This window comes from Amphiprion ocellaris, chromosome 7 (assembly GCF_022539595.1).
Source record: "Amphiprion ocellaris isolate individual 3 ecotype Okinawa chromosome 7, ASM2253959v1, whole genome shotgun sequence".
Taxonomy (NCBI): Eukaryota; Metazoa; Chordata; class Actinopteri; family Pomacentridae; genus Amphiprion; species Amphiprion ocellaris.
The window spans coordinates 29,252,950-29,278,002 of record NC_072772.1 but is presented as its reverse complement, the minus strand read 5'-3'; the positions used below and the strand labels follow the sequence as shown (position 1 = coordinate 29,278,002).

Below are 25,053 nucleotides of genomic sequence, written 5' to 3'. Positions count from 1 at the left end.
AGTCTGGCGGAGAAGGAGAGATAACATGAAGTTCAAACAGGCAGTCACATACCAGGTCACATACATCCTCCTCTGGTTTGGGAATGTAGAATTGCACTTGGTTTTCGATCAGGAATTTGAGTCGCAAGTAGTGTTTGGTGGGATCGAGTTGATGAGCCTGTGGGATAAAGACAAGGACAAGGAAGGTATTTATCCATCATCATAGCAATGAAATTTTTGTCCAAAAAAAAAACAAAAACTGGCATTTCTCTGGCTAAATCTGGCTATATCAAGCAGTACAACAGATTTCAATTCAAAACTGCTTGGGATGCATCTTGAGATGCATGTGACTACATGTCTTGCTTATGTAAAAAAACAACAAAAAAACAAAACCATAAGTCATGTCAGGTCAGGTGAGGTCAATTAAGGTAATTTAAGAGAACATTACCTTGCAAATAGTTTCAAGAACGCACAGTGCAGACTCCCCTGGCTGGATGATGGTGAGCACAGGCTGATCATTTGGCAGACACACCCACGAGGGAGTGAGGTGGTCAGGAACCCAGATGTCATTCTCCGTACTAGGTCGTGGAAGGATTTTCACAGTTCCCTCCTCACTTTTCTTTAAACAGAGACATTAAGTAAACACATTTTACTCCAAACTTTGATTTGGTGAAATTAGGTACATTGCTCATGTCAATATATCCACAGAGCAGTTATAACATAGTTTGCAATTAATTTACTGTGCGTTTGCTTAAAATGATTGAAAGAAAAATTACAACTTCAAATGCGCCTGAGTAACTGTCAAAGTTGTAACCTCTGCTCTGCTGCTAACTCAGAATACAAAGAGGACCACATTGTCAAAGATTTAATTTATTAAGTTCTCACTTCTGTTTGACTGACGCTGCACTGACAAATTAAATTTATACAATTAATAATTCCTCCTTACAGTGATTTCCTTTGCAGGATCAACATATATGCCATCTATGGGCTTTTTCACTGGCTCTTCACCATCAGCAAACACCTGGAGAGGCACAAGGAAGGTCAAGTAGTCATGTCTTAGGCAGAATTGTGAAGGATGGATGCTTGAGAAAAAAAAAACAATACTTGAGAACTAACAAATAACGGTTTGTATGACAATGGAAAACCTCACAAACCTGGCTGACAGGGGGGTGGGCTTTTGTCTTTTTCTTTGAGGTAGTGTCCAAACCCCAGAGGGAAGAGAACCTGCTTTTGCGCTTGCTGCAGGAACGAGACATGGCCTGTGTTCGCCGTCTCACTCCAGTCTCTGTTCGAGCTGCCACCTGCAAAAACATAACAGCTCAGTCATCAAATGAGACACAGCAACAATCTGTTGGACCACACATCACAGTTTGCAAAAATCCATGGCAACCATAAATGATTTTTTAAATACAGCATATTATCAACATCAGAGTCCAAACGATGAGGAGCACACGAAAGAAAAGCCAATAACAAAATGCAGCATCTTTAAGGGAGGTGTCTCAATTGTGCAAAAAGCAGAAAACGTGAGAACAAATTTTTTATATATAAAATGCGGTCAAAGTTACTCAGGCATTTCAGGAGGCTGTTGCTTTCATGAAAGCTTTTTCTTCACAGACTTTTTAAAAATAGGTAAAATTAGGAAAGAGGTCTCATGGGCCTTGCTGAGTCAGTGAACATATAGTACATGTTGTGCTGCAGCAGTCAAGTCCTGCAGATTTTTACAAACAAGGCATTTCTAGGCTATTCATCTGTGAGAAAACACAGTAAAAAGCCTTTTAAAATATGCTGAAATAGGCGTTATAACAGCACTATGCCTCTAGGAGCAAGCATGATCTAAACATAACCTTAGCACTCATTCTGTCTTTTGTCCTGTCAGTGTTTCGCAGTTCTTTTTGGACATAGTGCTGATCTAGGTATATATGAAAGTCAAGATGAGCAAACTACAGAACTGAAAGCGTGGGAAAGCTTCTAGCAAATGTCTCTTGTTAGACATTCCAAACTGCTATCTTGCAGCTCAAACACCCATTTGCTGTGCAGCAGTGCGTTGGTGGTGGTGAGGGAAAAAGTGCCTCAGTGATGTGTGAGCACATTTCTAAAAATCAAATCGATGGTTTCCTCTACTACCAGTGCTTTTAGATGTGGAGAACATAACCTCGGTGCAGCAGTGGGCGGGAAAAAAAATGAACCAAAACCTCCCAAGCAGATGCCCTGTGAGGGACCCAGGCTCCAAAATAGCAGTCATCGTGGAAAAATGTGGTTTTACACAATGCATTTTAGTTTTTGGAATCAATTGCTCTGCTAGGAGAGTCACCAAGTGTGCTTGGTTATGCCAAAGTATATTTTGAGGGAGATACAGTATTTTGCTTCACTTACAATCTAAGAAACTTATATAAAGATAAGGGCAGCACACTGTTTGCAGAGATCACCCAACAACTGAGAGGTTACAGATTTGATCACTGCAATGCGTACCTCAAATATAAATCAATTTCAGATCACATTTGTGCGTATTTCAGGTGAATGCCAAAAAATGGGAATGCATGTCAACCATAGAAGCAGATAATTGTGGTGCTCCACTAGATTTAATAATTTAATAAACACATAGAAGCCAAGAGAGGATATTTACCAGTGCATGGAAGGAAGAGACTGAGAATATACCCAGTCGGCCCATTGCCAGCTTGGTGGGGCGAGAGGCGAAGGCCAGGAGCCGTTTGGGGTTGGGCAGTTCTCCACCTTGCAGGCTGGCCAGGTAGCACCTGAAGCGAAATAGATCCATGTGAAACTGCTCCAGGTTCTGCTCCCACAAGAATATCTGCAGGGTGAAAGATACACAACAACACATCCAGTTAGGTGCTTGTCAAAACTCTTGTTTGCCAACCTCAGACCATAGACCATCTTCTCTCTTCCCCAGAACCTCAGTTAGCAGTTTTCTCAGAGTGCTGCCAAACTGCACTTTCCGTGCCTAATGGCTTGATGTTTACTGGGGCAGTGGAGCAGGACATTGTGATTATTCATGAGCTGTTCCCTCCCAGTCACGGTCCCGCACTGGTGTTTGGAAGAGGTGACCAGTGCCATAGCAGAGGGTTCTGTATTACTGCCAAGTAACCCAGAGACGGCAAAGAAACAATACTCCACATTCCATTGGCAGATAAAGGCTGGGAGCGTTTCAGCTTTTTAAGGAGCAGTCCTATATCCATTAAGCTCCGCACAATTTGAAACCTGACACTGCCAAACAGCTCCAACCAGGCACTAGCTAACTTACCAAACAAAGGCTATTTGATCCTCCATGTAAATAGACCCATTAAAGACAATACATGTTTTGCAGTTAATCAGGAGAATTGCAGGCTATAATGGTACTACATACCATGTTAAAAATACAAAAAATAAATCCGGAGGCTGAAACTTTGTAGCATCTGCAGCCTCTGCTCCCTGCTTCCGTGTTTATGTTCCGTTTCTAGTACTACAACAACCTGAGGATACTGTTAAAATACCTGCTTGCATACCATACCTGTAATTAAACAAACAAGACACAACTTGAATATGTTCCTAAAGTAATGGTTATTGACACTGCAGGCATGAATCAGTACGAGTGGGAAAAACATCTTGAGCTTTATAGTACTTTGCTACTAAGGTGAAATTGAAGTTCATCATGGAGCAGATCTCCTTCTCTTTGAAGCATAAGGGTTGTGTGAACAGTCACGACTTGTGTAGATTTAGTAGTAGTAATTTTCCTGCTACTGTACATACAAGTTTTAAAAAAGTAAACAGGTTTGTTTCCACTAAAAACCGAGAATGCTATGGAAAAACAATTCTAGTGTGTGATACTTTCATCCTGAATTGAATATCAATTAAACATTCTGCCACAGACTTTTACAGTCAGGATAATACTTCAAAATCCTACTTAAGTGCCTGACAGTTGGGAACTCTGTGGAAGAAGTGCTTAATTAAGAAAAGAGCATGAAACCTACTTGATCCAGGATCGTCTTCCTCTTCTTGGTGTCAGTGACAGCAGACAGTTGCATGTCTCCCATCTTCTTCATCTTCTCGTCCATGTCGATTTTCTGCTCCAGCTTCTTGATCTCAGCACGAAGTAGCCGCACTGTGTCCTCTCTGTGATGCTGGCGGGCGACGGCAGTGGCACATGCTGAATGGATGGCGGTGATCCAGTTCTCCAACTCTGTCTGGCTGCAGGTCTGCATGGGGACAGACAGCGAGAGGTCAGAGGTTAAACAGCCCACTGGCTTTTTCACATTCAAAATAAACAGCTCTTTTTTTTTTTCCTGTTTTGAGTGTTTGCTCATCTTAACAACAAGTCAGAATTGAAAAGTGCATGCAAGGAAATAAACAGATACAGGTCAAGGTCATGTTTGTGCAAAGGAGAATTTGCGCTTATTCACAGACCAGGTGATATTTACACATTTTCTTACCTGGAACAGAAAAGCATCTCCCAGAGAATTGCTGAGGCAGAACACAAAGTCTTTTTTGGGATGCTCTGGTACAGCCTGGACTATACTGTTCTCTACCCAGATGGCATGCTTGGGAATACTGTTGTTGTCAATCCCTGAGCGGCCATCAGTCTCATAAAAGAACAGCGTGCAACCTGGAATAACAAAATACTGTATTATTTAACACCACAGACACTTGGTGTCCTCAATATGTGGGAGAGAATAACAATGATACTCTTGAGTGTTTAAAAAGAAAGATTTTCTCAACGATTTAATCCTGCTCTCCAGTGGCCAACATTAAGAAGTGCAGCATAGCTGACAGTGAGAAAGTTATCCTGATAAATAGGATAGTATTTAGATTTCAAGCCCAGTCAGGCCACATAAAATTTAATAATGAGATTTGTATTTTGGTTGATTTAGAGCTTAGCAGACGTTATTTTGATTTCAAATGTTTCTGCATAAGCTGTTGTATGTCAGCAAAAAAGTTCAACTGTATCAAAAATGCATTTAATGAGCTGTTTTAACACAGATTATGCAATAAAATGTAGTGCAGTAAATTATAAATGTCATGGCCACACTGAGTGCATAACACACCTTTCAGGGAAACCCAGTAACTCTTCCACTTGCGCCTTGTGGCTGACTCCACTTTCTTGTTCTTCTTATGTACGAGGAAGTTCTTGACAGCAAGCTTGCCTGCTTTGCGCACCATCCCCTGGACGACGCTGAGTAACAGGTCGGACTGGTAGGCGGAGCTCATGGTGCTCTGCTCATCACTCAGGGCGGACCCCGCCTCCTCCAAGCTCTCCGTCTGGCAGGAGCTCATCTGCAGTTCCTGACGAAAGTTCTCGTACACACCCTGTACACACTCGCTGGCCCCGCCACCGCTGCTGCTGCCGCTGTCACTGCCAGCGAACATGTTCCTGCCATGCACTGAGCACACGGAGAAGGAGGCTGACATGGTCTTGTAGCGTCGAGATTGGTGCTCTGCCTCCACTGTCACCCCGTCAATGCCGCTGTCCTCATATTCGCTGCCCTCCCCGGCTGTGACATCCTGAATTGTGGCAGAAGCACAAGACAGGTGAGACGGCATGGCAGCCACGTTTTCTTCATCACTAGGAGAGCGACCAGTCAAGAACAACTCTACCCTAACTGACAGCTAAGCAGTCTCTGTAGAGACACCAAAGAGCCATTCTTGTAAACACATTGCAAAAAACAGTTAGTAGAGAGGCCTAAAAGAGCCCATGGGCTGCCCAATTCTGAGGTTCTGCTTAAAAGTAATTATTTGCAGCGAAGCGTCTGCTGTTGTGCGAGTACAGCCTGCCCTCCCTGTGGCACCGCAGGGTCTGCCCTCTCCTACCCACATGGCCAAGGGCTCCTGGGAGATGAAGGGGGTTACACTAAGCTTGGTATCTCCATCTGATCACATGACCCAATCATGCGCTCCAGAGCTCCATTCAACAGGGTTGACGGTGCCCCGTAGTGACAGGGCCACCATACACGTTTTACTGTTACGCTCTTCCACAGGCCTCCCCTCATTATCATAACAAAAGACCGAGGCATTTCTAACGGGGAGTGACTTTAAGCTGTGCTCCCCCCTCCTCCCATCCCTGCAGTCTCCTCTCCCAAGAAAAACAACAGTTTCGTCAGGAAACAACACATCGCTCCCCTGACACAAGCTTTCTTTTTAACGCTTAATCTGTTTCAGCAGCTTATTATTCGTGAGGTGAATGCAGCACAGGAAACCCTCAGACACAATGAGAGGAAAATATGAATGAAGGGAGTTGTCTTACTGGTGATGCCACTAGGCTACATTAAGATTCTGCACAGCTTTTCATACTCTGTCCAAAAAGCACAAAAGAGCCATGACACAGCTTAAACAGTTCAGAGCCTTGACATTTCCCAAACCAAAGAGTGTATCTAACAGACATGAAAGGACTGTTTACACAATCATGGATGGACAAAGGGATTTGTTCCCGTTTCAATAAAATGTGCCACATTTTAATTTTGATTGTTTGAGCCAAATTAGCAATGTAGAAAGATCAGTGCATGGTGAAATTACTTTAGATCTTACCTGTATAGTCTGCGCCCTCCTGCCTTGCATGCTGGCACACATTGCAGCTTGGTGGCTGCTCAGGCCTTCAGACAGGCAGTGGGAACGCCTGCAGGGAAGGGTGTACGCACCGTAGGTGTTCCCATCCTCTTCTGATGGGGAGAGCATCTTATCATCCTCACCCTCCCTGATAGCCCTGTTGGTTTCGTGCCACTTGGCATAGCGGCCATGGGGCTGTCTGCGGGTAGGACTTGTCTGGCTGTACAGCTCATCCAGCGAGTTCGCCCTGTCAGCAGAGTCTGTGGGGCTGGACTGCAGGTGGCCTTCACAGTCAGTGAAATCCCTCTCGTTGCCCATGTCTATGATCTCCTCTGTGCTGGTCAAGTGATCTTGACTGACATCAGACAGGGAGAACTCCAGGCTGTCATCTCGCCACATGTCTGCAGATTTAGACCTCTTCTTGAAGCTGACGGTCTCCTTGGAGCACTCCCGAGTTTTCTGGAGGTACTTCACCTCATTTGTGTACACATCTTCATCCTGCGCCTCTTCTGCCGTGGGACCAGGCAGGGTTATGTGCATCATGTTCATGTGCACTGAGGGACTGGCTAGGTCATTGTGAAAGGACACAGGTCGCAGATTCATGGCCACACGGTCCACCCAAATGGGACTTCCAAAGTCTGGGAGGATATTTGTCTCATTGAACGGCTCCAGGCCATTGTCAGCCAGGGACTGTGGGATGCTGGGAGTGCTGCTTGAGCGTGTGCTCGTCTCAGAGTTTCTGTGCTCTATTTTCCCTGATGAAGCATGGCGAGATCGTCTGGATTGCTTGTTGGAGATGCGAAGAGACCGAGACATGTGCTTCCGTGACAAATAGCCACGTCCGTTACCGTAGAGGGCATTGTCTCCGTTCTGGCTCTCAACATTTCCCATGATTCAGAGGCTGAATGGAGGGGAACATACAGTTTAAATACACTTCAGAAGAACATGATATATGGGTACAGTGTCATTTATAAAGAACATAAGACAGACAAAATTATATCAAAATGTTGGCCTACCTGCAGGATCGTAATGATTTTTCTGGCATTTTGTCACTGGGTTTCCAGACAGTTTGGTCCTTTGGCTGCTGGTACAATCCGCAAAGCTCTGAAAAAAATATAGTAATCATTTAAAATTGGTGCTAAGTGTGTTTCCAATCCATATATCCAGTTAGAGTTAAATAATGGCTAATATTTCAAAAAAATCTGCTGTAAAGACGGACATGCAAACACGGGAAGTGACATGATTGTTGCCAGCCTAGGATTTCCCCTAAAACAGACACAGGTCATAAAAAGGAATGAAGAAGTTGAAATAATTAAAGCAGAATTATTGTGCTGTTTCTTTAACACTCACTATTCTGGAAAAAACCTGCCAATTTTGGTCTTGCCAGCTAGATAAATACAACCCCAATATGGTCAGAGGAAGTGATCCACTCAGCCCCTTTCAACATGCATAGAGGTTTTGTGAAGTGGAGGGTACATAATGACAATATGAGCATTGTGACGGCCTGAATGAACACAAGTTATTCAAAGATGAAGTGAACCGTCCATGTAGCGTTGTCGTCTGCTCTCAGGCACTATCTCCTGCATTAGACGACTGGGAGCAGGAGGAGGGCACAGAAGTTTTCATTATAATGCACATTTGGACTCCAACTATCTGCCTTTAGGCTGGACAGCCTGCTCTAAAAAAGGTCCCGCTCTGGCCTGGGACCGTCAACAGATGGGACAGAGGATTAACCAGCCATGTTGTAACTGTTGTGCATCCTGATGTGTGCTCCCCTCCTTTTAGGACAGACGCTTTGGGGGGCAGCAGTGTTTTTGTCTGACGCAGATGAGTGTGAGCCCAACCCTCTGCTGTTGCAGGCACTCAAGATTACTGGGAAGAGGGGCGTTACGTAAACTAGAGCTGACCCTGTTTTTCTACCTTGTTGCTCACTTCTCCCCCCTCCATCTTCACTCTGTTCTTTTCTCACCCCTCACTGGTACTGTAGTGCACGTTTGATGTTGATGAGGTCCATTTATTTTTCATATAAGCCTGCAGTTTAGTGCCTGTTTAATTTAGTCCCATATGGCAGAGAAAAGAAAAGCAGGAGGGACAGAACTACGAAATACCACTGCAATCATCACAGGAAAAAAAGATTCACTGGGGGACACAAGCATGCTTACAAAATGTAAGCACCGACATTACACCATGGGCTACTTCCAGGTTTGTTTGTACCCTTTCTCACACAGTACCTTTCATTTTTTATATGTGTTAGGTTAAGATTTAATGACTCTGCAGATGTCATCCCTCAAGAGAAACAAATGTGTGTTATAGCCCTGATGCAACAGCCAATATTTATGGATGGAGTTTCTGCTATTTATAGGGGAGTTCTAGTATGTCACTGTAATTCTAATCTGATGTGAAAATAAGGTTTAATTGGAGTTTCAAGCAGTGACAAGAAGCTTAAGTAGCACAAGATGTGGTTTCCTCAGTTCAGAAACCACATCAGTCACTACAGTTAAAGCAACTCACTGCAGTGACTTTGGATTTTATAGCACATCCTCATTTGTTCAGCCATTAAGTATGTGAAGCTGGTGGTCTTCCAATATTCCAAAAGATCAGAAATATAACAATAGTGGTTTAATTTGAATTATTGTAAGAAGTGCAACAAAATTGTCCATTACTGTGACATTTGATTTTCTGTTTTTCAACTTTCTTTTTCATTAAAAAAAGGCAGCATCAAAGTCTGGGAAAACTCCTAGAGACTTGGAGAAGGTCTTAAAAATATAAGATTGTTTAAATGATTAAGCATGCATGTTTAAAATTTTAAAATACAAGCAGATTATGTTTCATTGCATTTGAGTTACCAGAATATCTGAATGCAAGGTTAAAATGGCCTCAATTCCCCAACACAATGTTCTCTAGAGCTGCAACATTACTGGTGCACAAAATCCATCATCAGCTCTTTATTATTACATGAGGAAGAAATGCCAAGGTAGGAAAAGATTTTTTTAGAGCACTAAATCCCACTGCACACCCGGTGGGTTCTTCTAGAAATACCTGCCAACACACTCTACAAATTGAATGTCCGTGTCCCAGCGCTGTACCATCCTTCACGCACAAATAAATAAATAAATAAAGAGAAGTCAACAAATTTGGCTGAGTGACAGAGGAGCCAAATTAGTGGGTCACTGCTCATTTTCGGCAGGCTGCGCAAGAGCACAGGACTACAGGACTAAGCAGATTCATCATTTACAAACCCTAATTGAAATAAATAACCACAGGAGAATCCAGCCACACACACAGATGCGAATAAAGAGCCGTTTTATTGTGCCTCAAGATTAGCCACACAACAGCTTGAAGGAGGACACAGACATTCACCACAGCTTCCACCACTTTGGGAAGTTGTAAACAGTGACTGCATGAAAAACATTAAGCTGCTTCTAAACAGTAAATGCTCCTTGGCAAACATCCACTTCATAAAAAACAAGACCGTTTGGGCCTAGCACTTTCATTTTGTACCCCCTATCCATGATGTGCTATATAGTAAAGCTAAATGTCTAAAAAAAATGTATTTCATTGCACACATAATATATCTTCTTTAACTATCATCCATTTAAATCTTTAAACTCAAAATTTTGCATTCTATTTGGTCAGCTCTCAGATCTGAGCATGTAGAATTCTTAATTACTGCTATACAAAAGCTAAAATTCCTTTTGTTCGTATGACGTTATTTAGTAATAGTTACACACAGCATTTTTAGATTTTGCTCTGTTCCAGTGGATAAAGTCTGGATTCATAGTAATTAAAAGCTCACAAAATGCCATCGAGAACTCTTCTTTAATATCTGCATGACTGTATAGGAACATAAATGTCAGACAGTCTGATTTATGCCAGAATCTTTCTATTTTTACAACAACATCAGATGATATCTGAAACTGTTTGGACAGCAATTGTATTTATATTTCCATTCAATGTATTGTTGGATTTTGTCATCCCTGAAATATGTGACAGGTAGATTTAAGGTCCTTTTGTTATTAAAGAACACTTTAAAGTCCGACTTATACTTGACAAATTCTTGGACATGCTGCAACAGGAACAAGGGAAAACTGTCCTAACCCCCACCTGCTCCTCTCCTCTTAGATCCTTAAGGACAAAAATGTCAAGTTGCTTGTATCATCTGAGGAAACGCTGAAAATTCTTGCCCCACAGCGATAATCTGAGTTATGGTCTGTCAAAACAAGGTAGAACCTACTGACAGTGTGAAACACCTGGTGAGACATTCCTGTACTTATGAAGTGCATGTAAATCACTACAGCGCCAGATAAGTCTCACAACGCAGAAATATCTGCAAAGCAAATCGAAATCCGACCTACGATGTGACGGAGGATACAAAACGACTGAACTTATATGTTGCTTGGACTCTGGCAACACATTCCTGCCATTTAAACTAACTACACCGGTGAAAGGAAAGAATGCATCGGCCTGACTAGTTACAAGCTCCAACACAAAACCCTGTAATCTGAACACTCTCAGTCTCTCAGTCTCAGTCTCTAGAGATAATAACACAGGTAGCTGCATGGTGGAGGGAGGGAGGGAGGGAGGGGGTTTACCAATGAAAGACTGCACTCAAGACAGCTCACATTTCCCAGCTGATACAGAGTCATATGCCTCTGTGCAAATGGAAGTACCGAACAGCAATCTCTTGTTCTCGCGACTCATTTTCTGCTCTCCAGTGTGCTTAACTGTATCTAAGATTCTATTAGGCCAGAGGGAAATTTAGCATCAAAAAAGATGGCATCCTTTTCAAAAGGTTTCCACATCACTGAGAAACATCCATACCAAAAGGACCACTCATTTGGGGTCTTGATGAGCAAAACAAGTCCTTCCTCCAGCTTCCATTTAATAGTTTAAATGGAAACTATATACTACTCTTGTATAGCCAAAGTATTTTTTCTGACTTGAATCTGTAACCCTAGAAACCTTGAATAGCAAACAGCTGGAAAAAGGAGCTTGCGGTGACAATGAAAGCAGCTTGACTCGTCTTGGAATAGCTTTCTGCCAAGTAGTGGCACAGAAAGTGCAAAAGGCTAGCCAGCATTTGGCTCATCCAGACAATATTTATGCAGCCTTTTCCAAAATGTATTTGTAGAAATAAAGTCAGTTTGGCTGCAGTAATTACATTGATACAGTACCAGGTGAAGGAACATTACACAAAAAACATTTAAAAATATAAAATAGCAAAAAAATTAAAAATAGATGATAAGCCAAAACATTCAGCCACTTTGCATTCTGTTGAGCCAATTACGTTTTTGAGAGGACGACTGCAAATGTTGCTGGTGTGTGACCATGTGACCCTGTCACGAGAGGCTAAGGTGGCCGTCTGCTATGAGACATTGTTAATGTAGCAGAGTAGCCAGCAGACTTTATATGAAGTCAGCACATATCAAGCTGAATAAATGATGACAGGAGAACTGGTGTGAAACCTGAGAGGACAGGTGGTTAGCAGTGGTAAAGGTAGATACACAGGTAGATTGTTAGACATCTAATGCATGTTGTCTGTGGAGGTTGCAAACTGTGTGAAAACTAATGCAAAAGAGTAGAGTTAGTATACTAATATTTGTTCCTTTTTGTCACTGACAACTTCTGTAACTGCACTGCTGTGGAAACATTTACATTAGTGAAAAATGTCTTTTTCATCCGACTTTACTGAACGAACCCTTGTAAGGTGGTACTGAAATGTTGTTCCATCTTAACAAGAGCAAAAACTAAACCCCAATTTTGCAAAAGATCAATTTATTAGTGCCCTTGGTGCCTAACTTTAAAACAAGCCTATGTTCTTTGCAATAAATGCTTTGATTTTCGAGGCTCTTGTTGAGCAGCAGCTGGTGTTGTTTAGCCTAATGACACCTCTGTCCCTGCCTGTGTTTTCTCTGGAGCCTCAGTGTGTTCAGAGGTCACCTCCTCTGTTGGCGTTTAAGCTGTATGTGGTTTGTGCACAGCAGATGCTGCAGGTTTTGTTGGGTCAACAAACCTTTTGTCCACTCTATAGATCTAAGAATTCTTTTCATGTCTCTATGGCTACGTGCTAAAAATGCATCTTATTGCAGTTTATTTTAAATCGCAAAAGTATTTAAAACCTCTTTGTTATATATTGTTTGGTAAAGGGATGACAAAGATTTAGTTGTTTCTCACTAAGGATCCCCATTATTACACTTTGACTGTTCAAGAAGATGTGTAAATGTAACAATAAAATATTCAGTTAAAGAGATGCCAATGATAAACATCTCACCTAAGAAGTGATGCAGTTAAATCTAAAAGCAAGAGCAACTACCCTCTGTTTACTACACTTTTCCACTTTCATCAGTACCATCAATACCAGCAATTTGCTGTCCAGAGGGTCACAACTGAGGTGCCATAAGGCCACATCCTTCCTACAGCTTTTTAGCTCCTCACCGACAACCTTTGAAGTACTTGAACAGCTGTTAGTTGAAGGCATACATAAGCCAGAGACCTCTGTAAAGATTTATGGGGGTAGATACAGGTTGCAGTTGTAGTGATCCCAGTGACTACAGTTCAGTGTTGGAAGGACTTTGTGTTTTCAAGTCTGGTATAGGAGATTGAGAGATTTTTGAGCAAACTACAATGTACAACGTGTAACTTTAAACTGTGGTTCTTTACATGTTATCCACAATGTCATCAACATTATTGTGTCAGATAAATATAAAGCCCCTTTACTGACTTAGTAAAACGACTATCTAAGCTCCAGTCATTTTCCTTAACTTTTGTTTTTCTAAATCTCAAATACTCATTTAATGTGGTGCTTGTAGGACACTGTACCAGAGCAAAAAAAAAATAAAAAAGTTCCTTCTAACTTTTTTGTTAGCAATGGTAGTCGGTAGTTTCATAAAATCTACAAATCTACTGTTAGATATCTGTAAAAGGATAATTTGCACTCATTTAAGATCATTTGGATGTGAGCAGAAGTAAATCCTTTGAAAATTCACTCTGAAACTGAAGTCTTAATAATGTGGAATTTGATCAGTAACTGAGGAAATATTAACTGCTAGATGGTGACAGCTGGATCACAAGAACTCGAGATCAATACTTAATTGTTTGTGATGGAAGAATTCATCAGGGACGAGAATAAAATGGTTTGTATAATGAAAAAGGCTTTAGCTGCTGTGACAACATATCAGAACCACAATCACCAGAGACTTTCACAAGCTGACCTTCTTCTATCCTGTAACTGTCACTGTCAGTGAAAAGGTCTCCCTTGGCTACATGGAGCATCGACACTACTCTGCCTTTACATGCTTCACATTCCACAATTTGCTCCTCCACAGTGTGACTCTAAACATACCCAGCAATTTTATCCTCACAAAAAAAGCAAATATGCTTGACAGTTTTATGATTATAGATTTGTGATGATCACCAGTATCAATGGTGGGACCCAGTGGTTACAAAACACTATCTGGTGTGTCAAATTGCTGCATGTACCAGGGGATATTATTCACTGGCACAGTATGATGAAAATGAAAAACAGCTGTAAGCTGAGATTAGATACTAATGTAAACAACTGCAAGTGATAAAATGTACTTTGTAATATGTCTATCTACAGCAACATAAGGAAAAGTAAATACATGCACAACAACACTGTATGAAGAACTGGAACCTTGTTAAAAAAAAAATGCAATTAAAATGTTGGGACAATATTTAGCAATAGAGAAACCGTCTGATTCACTCAGGCTTTTCCCACACAGGCAATCATTTGCTTCCAGGTCAGTGTGTGGGAATACCAAGCATACCTTCAGTTTGAGTGCGTTTCCTTTTTACAGCACCCCAAGTATACACAATCTACTCAAAATCACATCTGGGTCAACGTCAAGACCCATATTCATCATTTTGATTACAATATTAATGAGCAGGGAATACACATTTCAGCTTATGTTGCAAATAGTTACTGAATAAGAGACGCTACGTCTAATCCTGGTGCAGTAGGCGGTGGGAGAAGATTGCATCTGTGTCTATCCCAGATATAAGATGAACTTTCCAAAATAACACTTTCAAAGACGACTGCATCCCCTCTTGGGATTGCTGGGTTCCTTTGTTAAATGTACCAGTTGCATGTCCAAAATTTAAATGTACTGCAGAGATTTGATCTCAATCATATCTTTGGGCTCAGCATATGAAGTCATCCCTGAGCGCCACCTCAACCATAACACAACTGGAGCTCCTAGCTCCCTGCTGTGCTGCATTGTGCACTGGAGCAGAACTGAAGTAGATCCTGACACACATGACTACACAAAGTTGGGTAGAAAATTTCTCCACTTCCTCCGAGCAATGTTGATCACAGTTTCTAGCACAGGCCTTTTTTACTGACCTGAATTCCACTTAAAATTCCTTTTTCAGCTGGAGTAAAACTCCTACAGGTTTTGACACCTGGTAACTAAAGGTAAATTTCTTGCATCTAAAAGCATCAAAGGAGGTCATCGTGCTGTGTAGGAAGGAATTGTTTTACTGCAGTTAGACCTGACAGCTGATATCCTGTACTTCCACAAAGCTCAGTGGGATGCAAACGTTTACTCAAACCTTCAAGTTACAGGATCATGGCAGCAGCATAGCAGTCCCATGTAACCATGAACATCACATGATCACATCATAGCACATTTCTGTCTGTATCTCTCCAGGCTTGTTGGTACTCTACTTTTAGAAATAGCAAAAAAAGAAAAATACCACAAAGTTAGATTAGGGTTCTATGAATTTTGACTGCTGGAAACAACTATCCATGCCCTTTTCTTTTAAAATGTTTAGAAGAATTTCTTGTCAAACTTCTGAACAATACATCTCTTATTCTGATTTTCACCACAACTCATGTAAATTCAATGACAGACCAAATATTCAGTCACTAACTAAAAATGATCACAAAATATCTGGCAGATGAAGCCCATGCAGCGCCATGTGTCCAGATTGGTATGTGCATTTGAAAGAAACTAATTTGTATGCAACTAAAAAAAATATTCCAAAGTGTAAAAGTTTGAGTTGTGTGGTGTCATAAAAGTGACTAGAAAAAAGACATTGTGGCCAAGCTGAATTCTTAATTTTGTAATAACCCAAGTATCAGAAAGACCACATGATCTCAAATGAACTCTCTTGGCTTATAAATCTACAATATAACCTTTGTTCCACTGCACACTGTACCTTTCAATTAAGTAAAGCTTATCACGTCTGACCGTGCAAACCAATCTGTACAGTTATGTTCTTCTGATGACAAGTTTAAGACAAATGCACACTGAAGACGAGGGGCCCACTGCAAGTCATTTTCATAAAAAGGTTTGAAAAATAACAAAGAGGTTGCGATTTTAACAGCTTGCTCTCCTCTACTCATAACTGGGGCATTGTCAAGATTTACAAGTCTGAAAGCCGAATCTGACCTCCTGTCCTCCTAAGCCTTGAACGGTCAATACATTACCATAACTATGACACCAGATGACCATTTCTCGCCCCTCTCCCCACTACAGGAGTCACAACGGGCTTTCAAACACAAAGCTGGGATTTTAAATGAACTCACACATCATAAAGACCTCCAGCCCCCCTCCAGGATGCGCTTTGGGAATTCTCCTTGACTTTGACCATCTCTAACATTTGCAATTCATCATCTCTCTTTCTCAGCATCACAAAACCGCCACCACCACCGCTGCTTTGTCATTACAACGACACAGACACATGCTGCATTGTTCGTGTATGGTAGTGAATGGAGGGTAATACAATGGCTTGCTGCCTGCAGTTGTAGGTAAAGTTTTCCCCAACACAGAACTACAGGTATAGACATGGTGGAAACCTCACCCAAAACACAGGCTGCGAGGACCCCGGGGTAGGGTCACAAAACATAAGAGCATGGAAATTTAGACACTTGTGGAAACTAATATGAGTATTGCATCCAATGCTTAGAAATCTTGAAAATACAAATCTGGAAGGTACAACAAAATTCACAAGAGCTTTAGTTGCATTCCAGAAATAGAACTATTCTCTGAAATACACTGAAACCTATGCTTACAGACAGCATACTGATTTAATATGTGTGACTAAAACTGGTGATATTTAGCACCTTTATCGCAAAGTGGGAGGTTTCAGGCTGTAGATCCATTTGTCTATTCTGTATGTTAACACAAAGCAAAACACACAGTACCATCAAGAAGTAAATAAAAAAAAAACACAGTAGCAAACGCAGTGGCTTACCTTACTATGTACTACCAAGAAGCGTTAATTCTGTGTTTTCTTCCCACAATAACCAAGAGAAATCCCACAAAAGGGTGGGGGGGGGGTGGAATTTCAAGGTCCACATGAGGGCATTTATACTCCTCTTGCAAGTCCACAGTAGACTGACTCCTATATGCAAGGATGAGTTGAAGAACTGAGGAAGGAGAGAGAGGGGGAATGACTTCTCACAACCTCCCTCCCTCCCTCCCTCCCTCCCTCCCCCTCCAGCTGACTCTTTCACACTCTTTACTCCCTCCATTCTTGCTCCCTCCTTCATTCTATAATTCCATCCCCCTTAACTACAAACCTATTGCCAGCAGGAATGTGTGTTCCCTCCCTCATCCCCTCTGTAATTGCCCTTCCACTCCCCCTATGAGAAGCGTGATATTTACTCTAAATGTTGCAGCTTTTTCATTGTTGAAAGACTGATAAGAATAACAACTGTCGAATTCAGGCCTGCATCAGCAGAGTCCTTAATTTAAGCCTCACCTATTTTTTTTGGCTAAGACAGAAAATAATCTTGGCTTCATCTTTTTTGTGGTTTAAAGAGTAAAACTTAGGACACCAGGATTCTAGAAAATGAAAGTAATGTTTGCCTCAAAGGCAGCGAGGGCTTGACAAACCACAGTGTTGTTTTAGAATTGTCAGCAACATCCCAAAATGGACAATGTGAAGGAAAGAAAGGCAGGACTTATTGTTGTTTTAAGGCACCAGCGATGTCATGTGGCTATCACATCGGCAGTGACAGTGGTGCCGGATTCATTTTGAAATGATTGAAACCGGTGGAGGACGCAGGGGAGAGAGAGAGCGAAAGGGTAGGATGGAGGAGTGAGGACACAGCAACGTCTGTTCAGCTGCAGCCTGCATCATGTGCTCCAGAAGCAGCTCTGCGTGCACACTGAACATTAAAACATGCCCCGAGCTAGCTGAGAGTGTAGACACCCTGACAACCACACAGAGGAGAAGCAGAAAGAGCGCTGAGCTTGGTCTGTCTGAAAGGAGTTTGGAGATTGGAGGGGTGAATTGCTATGTCTAGGTTTTGTGATGACTAGGACCAAAATAAAAAAAAAAAAAAAAGCACTCAGCGCTGTGGTCAGGTTGGCTTCCTGTCAAAGTAACTTCATGTCTTGCCAAAGTTGTGACCCTGATATTAAACTAAACCCCTGGGATTTCATGGTAAAGACAGGAATGTCTGGTCCACAAAGGCATAACCTGCATTCTTATCAGCTGCTTGAGCTCAGTTTCACACAGGTAATCTGACAGGATAACACGTTGTTCTTTGAGGTTTTGTGCCAAAAAACAAATTTATCTTTTCAATTAGTGGAACAAATTGATGGGATGTGATCAAAAAAGCCTTGGAAGTACATGATACAGTCTGAAGATGTAATGACGAGAGAATGTTGCTTAGATGGATCACAATTAAATAACCTAAACTGGCCTCTGTTATATTCTCTGGTGCTTTAATGTTTGGTAATTTTAAGTTTGTGCTGTATAAGATGAGATCTCCTTACCTGCTCGTCTCCACACCTAAAAACTACTGGAAAAGACAGCAGCAGAATAAATGCATCTATCATTGAAATGTGGGGTAATGCTGAATCCACGTCTGCTGTCACCACAGGCATTTCAGAAATGTAGATTGCTTGCATGGAGCTCAGCTAAACAAACGACTCTGCTTTCTCATCACTGGCACGAGGCTATTAGACCCAGCGCTGTCCGCACTCAATTTAGCAGCTGATTGAATTGGACATCCAATACATTGACAGGCCATTCGATAGCACTAGAGCAATTTGGCAGGTGAGACTACGGTTACAGATCCACAGCAACACTTCAGACTGCTGATGCTGTCCAGGTGTCACAACTAACCACAATCACTGCCAATCACCTTCAGCCATAGTGAGCGAAAAAGAAAAAAAGAAAATCAGCTAAAGGCAGTGTAATGACAGATACATGTGCCAGGATATGCAGCAAGTTAAAGAGCTTAAAATAAAATGACAGTGAAAATACACTTGAGATGTTTTTTTAAAACTAAGGTGGCTCAAGTTAGACAGGAAGCCTCCGAGCAATTATTTTAAATGAACATTTTTCCACAAGTTCTCCATTGGGTCCAGGTTCACTGATGTCCCCCTTTAATTTGCCACTGTGTCTGTAGAACAATTGATGTTGCCAGCACCAGTTGTCACAGGGGGGGCTTGTTATGGAATGAGCTACGCTTTGTCTTCAACAGAAACAGCCTCCTTTAAAAAGGAGATTGTTTTCGCTAAAGTGAGTTTTAATGTAAATGCCAAGAGGATGTTTTTTAAAAATGCCATTTTGGGTTACTGCATGGCGATGGGTGACATACTCTTACTTCTATGTTTTGCAGTGAAGTTGCTGACACCACAAGATGTGGCAAAAGTCGGCAGGGGTCAACCGCTCCTAAAAGCACAGGAGCCTGACATGCTTAAATCCAAGAGCTGCTCCCCAGAGTAGCTTTAAATGAAGGTTCGTTACTAATTGACTACACTGTGCATTATTCTAACAATTTTGAACAAACCACGGGATGGTACATTATTTTAAAGACCATACAACCAACAACAACATTGCTGATCAAACAAAATCTCTTTCAGTAAAGGAGGTCAGCATAGGTCTATGTAGCTCTGCAGGAAAGAGTAAAATTTTTAAGCTACAGGAGTGTAAAAACAAAAACTGAGCTTGCATCACGTCGAAGTTGATTTCTCTGTTAAACACGGGGTCTGCTGTATACAGCATGTGGTTCAGCAACCAAATTTACAACACTGAACAGAACATCCAATACCACAAGGGTTTTTAAGTGTTTGTTTTCATATTGTGGAAGGTCTCTTCGATCACATCAAGTCCCTCCCCATCCTTGCCCCTCTAATGAAAGAGACGATCCATTGTCCTGAGAAAGAACACTATGTACAACTGATATCTAAGGAGAAAAATGCAACTGTTATGCAAGACATGAAAGCAGTAACCCCAGCCCGTGTAGAGATCATTAGCGAAGGATCCAGTGGTCTCCAGCAGAGAGTTGCCTCTCAAGAGTCGACATCAAAGGCGCCAGTACTGAGAGGGAAAGCATTTAGAGTGCAGAGAGAAAGATGGAATTGATTGGTCGGGACTGAACCTATACAGCATAGGTGGCTCTCCAATAATAGTTATTAAAAGGTGCTTGGAGCATATTAAAGTAGTGTTACAAGCTGCTGGTATGGGATCAAGTATGTACTGAGCTGGTTTTACAAAGCACCTCTGGCTGTAGTTTGGCCTACAAGAGTTTGAACTGCATGACAACATCAGTGTCACAGTAGTATCTCTAGATGTTTTGGAAGAAAAATGGATTCAGTTAGGCTAAAAATAGACTTTCCTATTTATTGCTTCAGTAGTACGTGGTTTAGCAGTTCTCTTTCTTGTGGATTAATTAGCTGAACCTTTGTTTCTATGAACTGGTCATTCTTAGATAATTACTCATTGTTGCATACTACTACAAAATACATCACACAGTAAATCTAAGGCAAACAAAAGGGCCTTGTGAAGTTCTTATTTATGACTGATGGTGCAATGAACTTTGCCTCACTCCAGCATTCCCAAAGTGACTCACAGCCTCAGCAGTTTAGTGCACTTAGTATCTATTATTCATCTTAAACCACAAGACCCTTTCAGCCACATGAAGCTCATGACCATCACCATGTGCATTTTTGACAGTTGGTCATACGTTTCTGCTCACAGTTCAGAGATGGGAGGAACAGGGCACTGATGAGATCTTCAAATTCTCCTTTGTCAAACCCCACGACCATTGTGGAAAGCAAGTAGTAGAGTGCAACTCAATACCATCCACTAGTCTGTGTTTACACAAATACACTGGCTTCTAACTTTGGAATAGTAGCTTACTGCAAATGGAAGAGAATTTCTTTTCAGAAATCGTCTTTCCGAGGCTATAGCAACCTCAAAGAAGGCTTTGAAGCTCACGTCAATAACCAAGCTCACGTTTACTTGTTTCAGAGGGGCAACCCACGGCACAGTGTTGTTCATTTTGACTTTGATGGGACTGTTTTTACTTATAATTCATGAGAAACACCACGTCTTCATTACACATGGAAGTCAAGCTGAAAATCATACAAATGCCTCTGCAGCACTTTCTGCTTTAGGCTTGAATTTAAGTAGGTGAAAGTATGTTGGGTTTGCTCATTGTTTTTAAGGTTAGTGGAACACAACCAATACAGTGTTTTTCTCACATTATATGCAGTGCATCAGTTACACTAATATGCAGCACTGCTGGAGGCGTTGTCCTTTGGAAAGCATCTGGGATCAAACCTTGCCAAGCCATCTAGATGCTTTTCCAGATTATGCTGACTGTCAGCACATCATGAATTCATCATATATGACCTCACTCTGTCAGATGGTGGAATATTTAGCAATTTCCAGTCTTCTGCAACCACTGATGAGTTAAAAAAAAAACTATATACAATGCCTTTTTAAAATGCGAGGGCTGAAAAATTCATTTATTCACCATGCTTAGCAGCATACACTTCAGAATAAAACAATACTGTACCCTCTGATGTGTACAATGCGGCTGATTATGGAAAACAAAGGGAGTCCGTTTTTCAACTGTCCAAAGATGCCGTAAGACAAAAGGATAGAGCAGCACATCAATGGTATTCTCTAATGGAGACAGATGTCCTGTCGGGGAAGAACAAGGGAAGGCTGAGCTGTTGTCTGAAACTCAATATAACATGGATGTGAACAGAAGTGGATAGCCTAGCTGTCCTTCATCCATCAACTTGAAACTCTTGTACTAGACACACTGTGATCATCCGATACACGTGAAAAAATGGATAACCTCTGTGCATATGGCTGCCACATGCAGTCTGGCTCACAGTGATATAAGGAATCCATTGATCCATGCAGAAAGAGAGCAGATAATTTGGCAAACAAACCACATTCAACATGAGCGTATGGAGCCAGAAATCCACATCTGCAGCATCAGCACTGCTACACAATATAGCAGCGCCACTACAAGATTTGGGTTTAACAGCGTGCAATTCAAGTTTCATTTTGAAAGTGATCATTGTAGCGCTACAAATACTAATTCCTTTTTCAGTGTTTCAATTTATGGGTCCCTGTGTAAAACGTCATTGACAAATTTACCTAAAACACTAAAACGTTGAACTTCCAATTTAAACAGAAGATATGCAAATCCTAATATTTAGGAAGCTGGAAACCACAAATACTTAACAATGATGTATCTGTTATCAGAAGTACTGTTATCGTTTTTGATTGTATATCATAAACAAATGATCAACTAAATGTTTCACACTACAATATTATAGGAGCGCTAATTCCACTGAAATAAGTTTAAAAAAATATAGGAACTCATAGATACCACTTAACTTTGTTGAGTTTATTCAGATTTTAAAAAAATTTCCCAGCAGTGTGTGTTTAGGAGAATAAAGGCGGTTGTTTCATTGCTAAAAGTCAATGAGCAGAATAAAGGCTCATTATATTTTCTTTCCATATCAGGAGATATGCGTGCATAGCACTAAGGCTTTAGCTCAACTCAATACTCTCATTGTAAAAACTACAATCAGCCGCTTAGTGGAATGACACAAGTTTCCTGTGGGGAAACATTTTCAGTGGTTGTGGTCTGAAATATCTGTAATTAATATTTCCACAACATACCTTCTGGCATTTTTAAACAAATAGGTTGATAAGCCAGCATTTCACATAAGTCTAACCAGGTTTACAGAATTACAATTCAAACCATTGTAAGTACTACATCTGGCAGTACTAACTTTGTACTGTAATGAATGGTCTGTTTTAGTGTTGTCACACGAAGTTCTGTATGTTGTGCACTTGGCACTAAGAAAAACACTAGACTGTCTTCAGTATTTACTTTCCACCACTTGCAAATGAATTAAGAGTTATGTGCAAGTGGGATGGAAATGAATAATTCAAAGAGAACATCTGAGGGTTAGATTATGCGCATTTCAAGAAATCAACTGTGTTTGGTAGTACATTTCAGTACACGCATGAAGAACAAAGTCATGGATTGTACGAAAACCCACCAAATTACCATATGAATGCGATGACATTCTTTCATGAGTAGACAGTTGCTAGATTGCCTCAAGTTGGACTAACATTTGAGATCTTTGAGATGCAGAGTTAAAGAGAGCAGACACAAGCCAGAGAGGAGCATAACCAGTTCCCACTCAAACGGCGACAGGCAGAGAGGGAGGCGAGGTTTCTGTGCAGGTCTGTCACAGGGATGGGCTCAGGTTACTACCTTAAGGACTCATCGCTAAACACTGAGGCCTGGATGTTCTACAGCGGCATTTTGGTTCATTCTTCTCCACTACAGACAAAACATTTAGGCTGCCTATCCTGTGTGGCAAAGCAATGACTAGATGGATGAAGTGAATTAGTGGACAGTCTGACAATAATATATATACCATTAACAGCTAATTAAAAATACCATCTTTTCTCTAAGAGGAAACCAATCAGTGGTGTTATTTATCATCAAATAGTGTCAGAAAATCAAAATCTCATACATGTTGTAAAGTAGCACTGTAGTATTTGACTCCAGTTTCTATTTTTCTCACATTTTCCAGTTCCTATAGGCTCGTGCTTGCAGTGGCTCGGACTTGTTTAATTGGATGTTACTCAGCATTTTTGTTTACCCTAACAACCAGTCGGTGCACTTTTATTTTTTTTTTCTCCTGCAGCAGCACTGACTGGAAACAATGTGAAAACTGCAGCTGTGTGTGAGAATCCTCGACACACTTTAGGTGAATGTTGAAGAATGTTGTGGCCTTTGCTAAATATGTATGCACATCTCTGCTAAAAGCTGGCAATTGTGGAATTTTGTGTTTATCTTGAACCCCTGGGTGAGGCTGATGCACAAAAACTAGATTACATTTAAGTGGTTCCACAACTACAGGTTTAAACAAATATTCCTGCCAGTCATCATGCTACTGTATCTTCAATCACTGAACATTCTCACGAGTTGTTAACTGTTGCATGTTGTAGCAGTTTGGGCACAATGTTTTCTCCGATGTCACCTTGATATATATACAGCTACAATGACTTATATGTGAGGCAGGCATGTTTGTGCTCATCATAAATACAAGCTGCTGACTGAGAAACTGCATCCTAGCTTTTTTAAGGAAAACCTACACTTCTGTTGGCAGCATGAATTGCAGAAACACAGTGACACAAATACATGTGTGCCCAACACCAAAAATCTCCTATATAATAAACTTATTCCACACAGTTATGCAAAACTGACTGTGCCGGTTCATTAAATGACAGAAAGAAACGTTTTTAAATTATACAAAATCTGATGCAGCATTAGGTCTTAACCTGGTACAGCCCTACATATCTGCTTGAGCATATCCCCAGTTTAGGATGATCCTCACGGCCACACGGTGAGATGATGGGAAGACAACAGTCCCAGCAGCAGACTATGGCAGTGACGCTGCAACAAACGTGACACCATAAGGTCATCGGAGTAAAGGCAGCTGCGCAAATGAGTTATCGCCGTTCCGTTGAGTCACCTGCGCCTGATCTGTTTACTAAGGCAAGTTGTAAATACATCACCAACAGCGCTCTGTGCATCCGTGCTCCCGCAAAGAAGAGAGTCCGATTAAATAACGCAACAATTTACCGCACTGAGGCCACACGAGGCTTCTCATCTTCCAAACTGCAGAAATAACCACAGATTCGTTCAAACAGCTCCAGTGCACTAAAGCTGGCATGCTGCACGTCCTGCATATGTTGCAAAATATGCCCGTTGTGCTGCATTCGTGCACTCTTACAGAAACGTCTCAACATGCATGTTAACCCTGCTGCGTCCCCCGTCATCCAGCCACATGACTGTGTTCACCCCCAAAACAACCGATGTGTGACTGGATGAACGGACACCGGATGCACAACAGTTGGTGCGCAAAAAAAACACCCAGCTTGTCGGCCTTTCACCCAGCAGACCGCACCGGCCGCTCTAGTGCGGCAGCGTTCATCACCTCCGATAAACTTGTATGATTGAGTGACGCGGTCATGCGTTGGTGGACGGCGCTAGGACCACGCGGAAGCATGATGTGACACCGAGCCTCTTTTTCCTTCTCATGATCTCGCCGGGCTGCGGACATACCTGTCTGCATCTCCGGAGGGGTTTGGCTGCTGCCGTCCAGACATTAAAACCTCCATGTTTTTACACGCCGGCGTTGGCCATCCGCGTCTCAAGATCCTGCCGCTTCTCCAAGGTCTGCCCGTCCACGGACCATGCGTGTTATTGCCACACCGCTGAGAGGGGCG

The 25,053-nt window shown here is 41.7% G+C and overlaps 1 protein-coding gene across 4 annotated transcripts in view; it reads right to left on the bottom strand.

Moving 5' to 3' along the window:
• LOC111563695 (rho guanine nucleotide exchange factor TIAM1-like) overlaps positions 1–25,046 on the bottom strand; it is a 41,138-nt gene extending 16,092 nt beyond the window's left edge. The window contains exons 1-11 of one of the 4 annotated variants that reach the window (XM_023262909.3): positions 24,890–25,046; positions 7,527–7,614; positions 6,493–7,411; positions 5,016–5,472; positions 4,404–4,576; positions 3,945–4,169; positions 2,603–2,788; positions 1,134–1,280; positions 926–1,000; positions 428–598; positions 53–157 (exon numbers count right to left, since the gene is read on the bottom strand). In XM_023262909.3, the coding sequence (XP_023118677.2) occupies positions 53–157; positions 428–598; positions 926–1,000; positions 1,134–1,280; positions 2,603–2,788; positions 3,945–4,169; positions 4,404–4,576; positions 5,016–5,472; positions 6,493–7,401 (2,448 nt within the window). In that variant the 5' untranslated portion in view covers positions 7,402–7,411; positions 7,527–7,614; positions 24,890–25,046. Of the gene's footprint in view, positions 1–52; positions 158–427; positions 599–925; positions 1,001–1,133; positions 1,281–2,602; positions 2,789–3,944; positions 4,170–4,403; positions 4,577–5,015; positions 5,473–6,492; positions 7,412–7,526; positions 7,615–16,728; positions 16,868–24,102; positions 24,126–24,406; positions 24,602–24,889 lie in introns of those variants that run through there. The other 3 variants (XM_055012362.1, XM_055012363.1, XM_055012361.1) reach the window with 3 other exon arrangements.
• Positions 25,047–25,053: the final 7 nt, after the last annotated feature.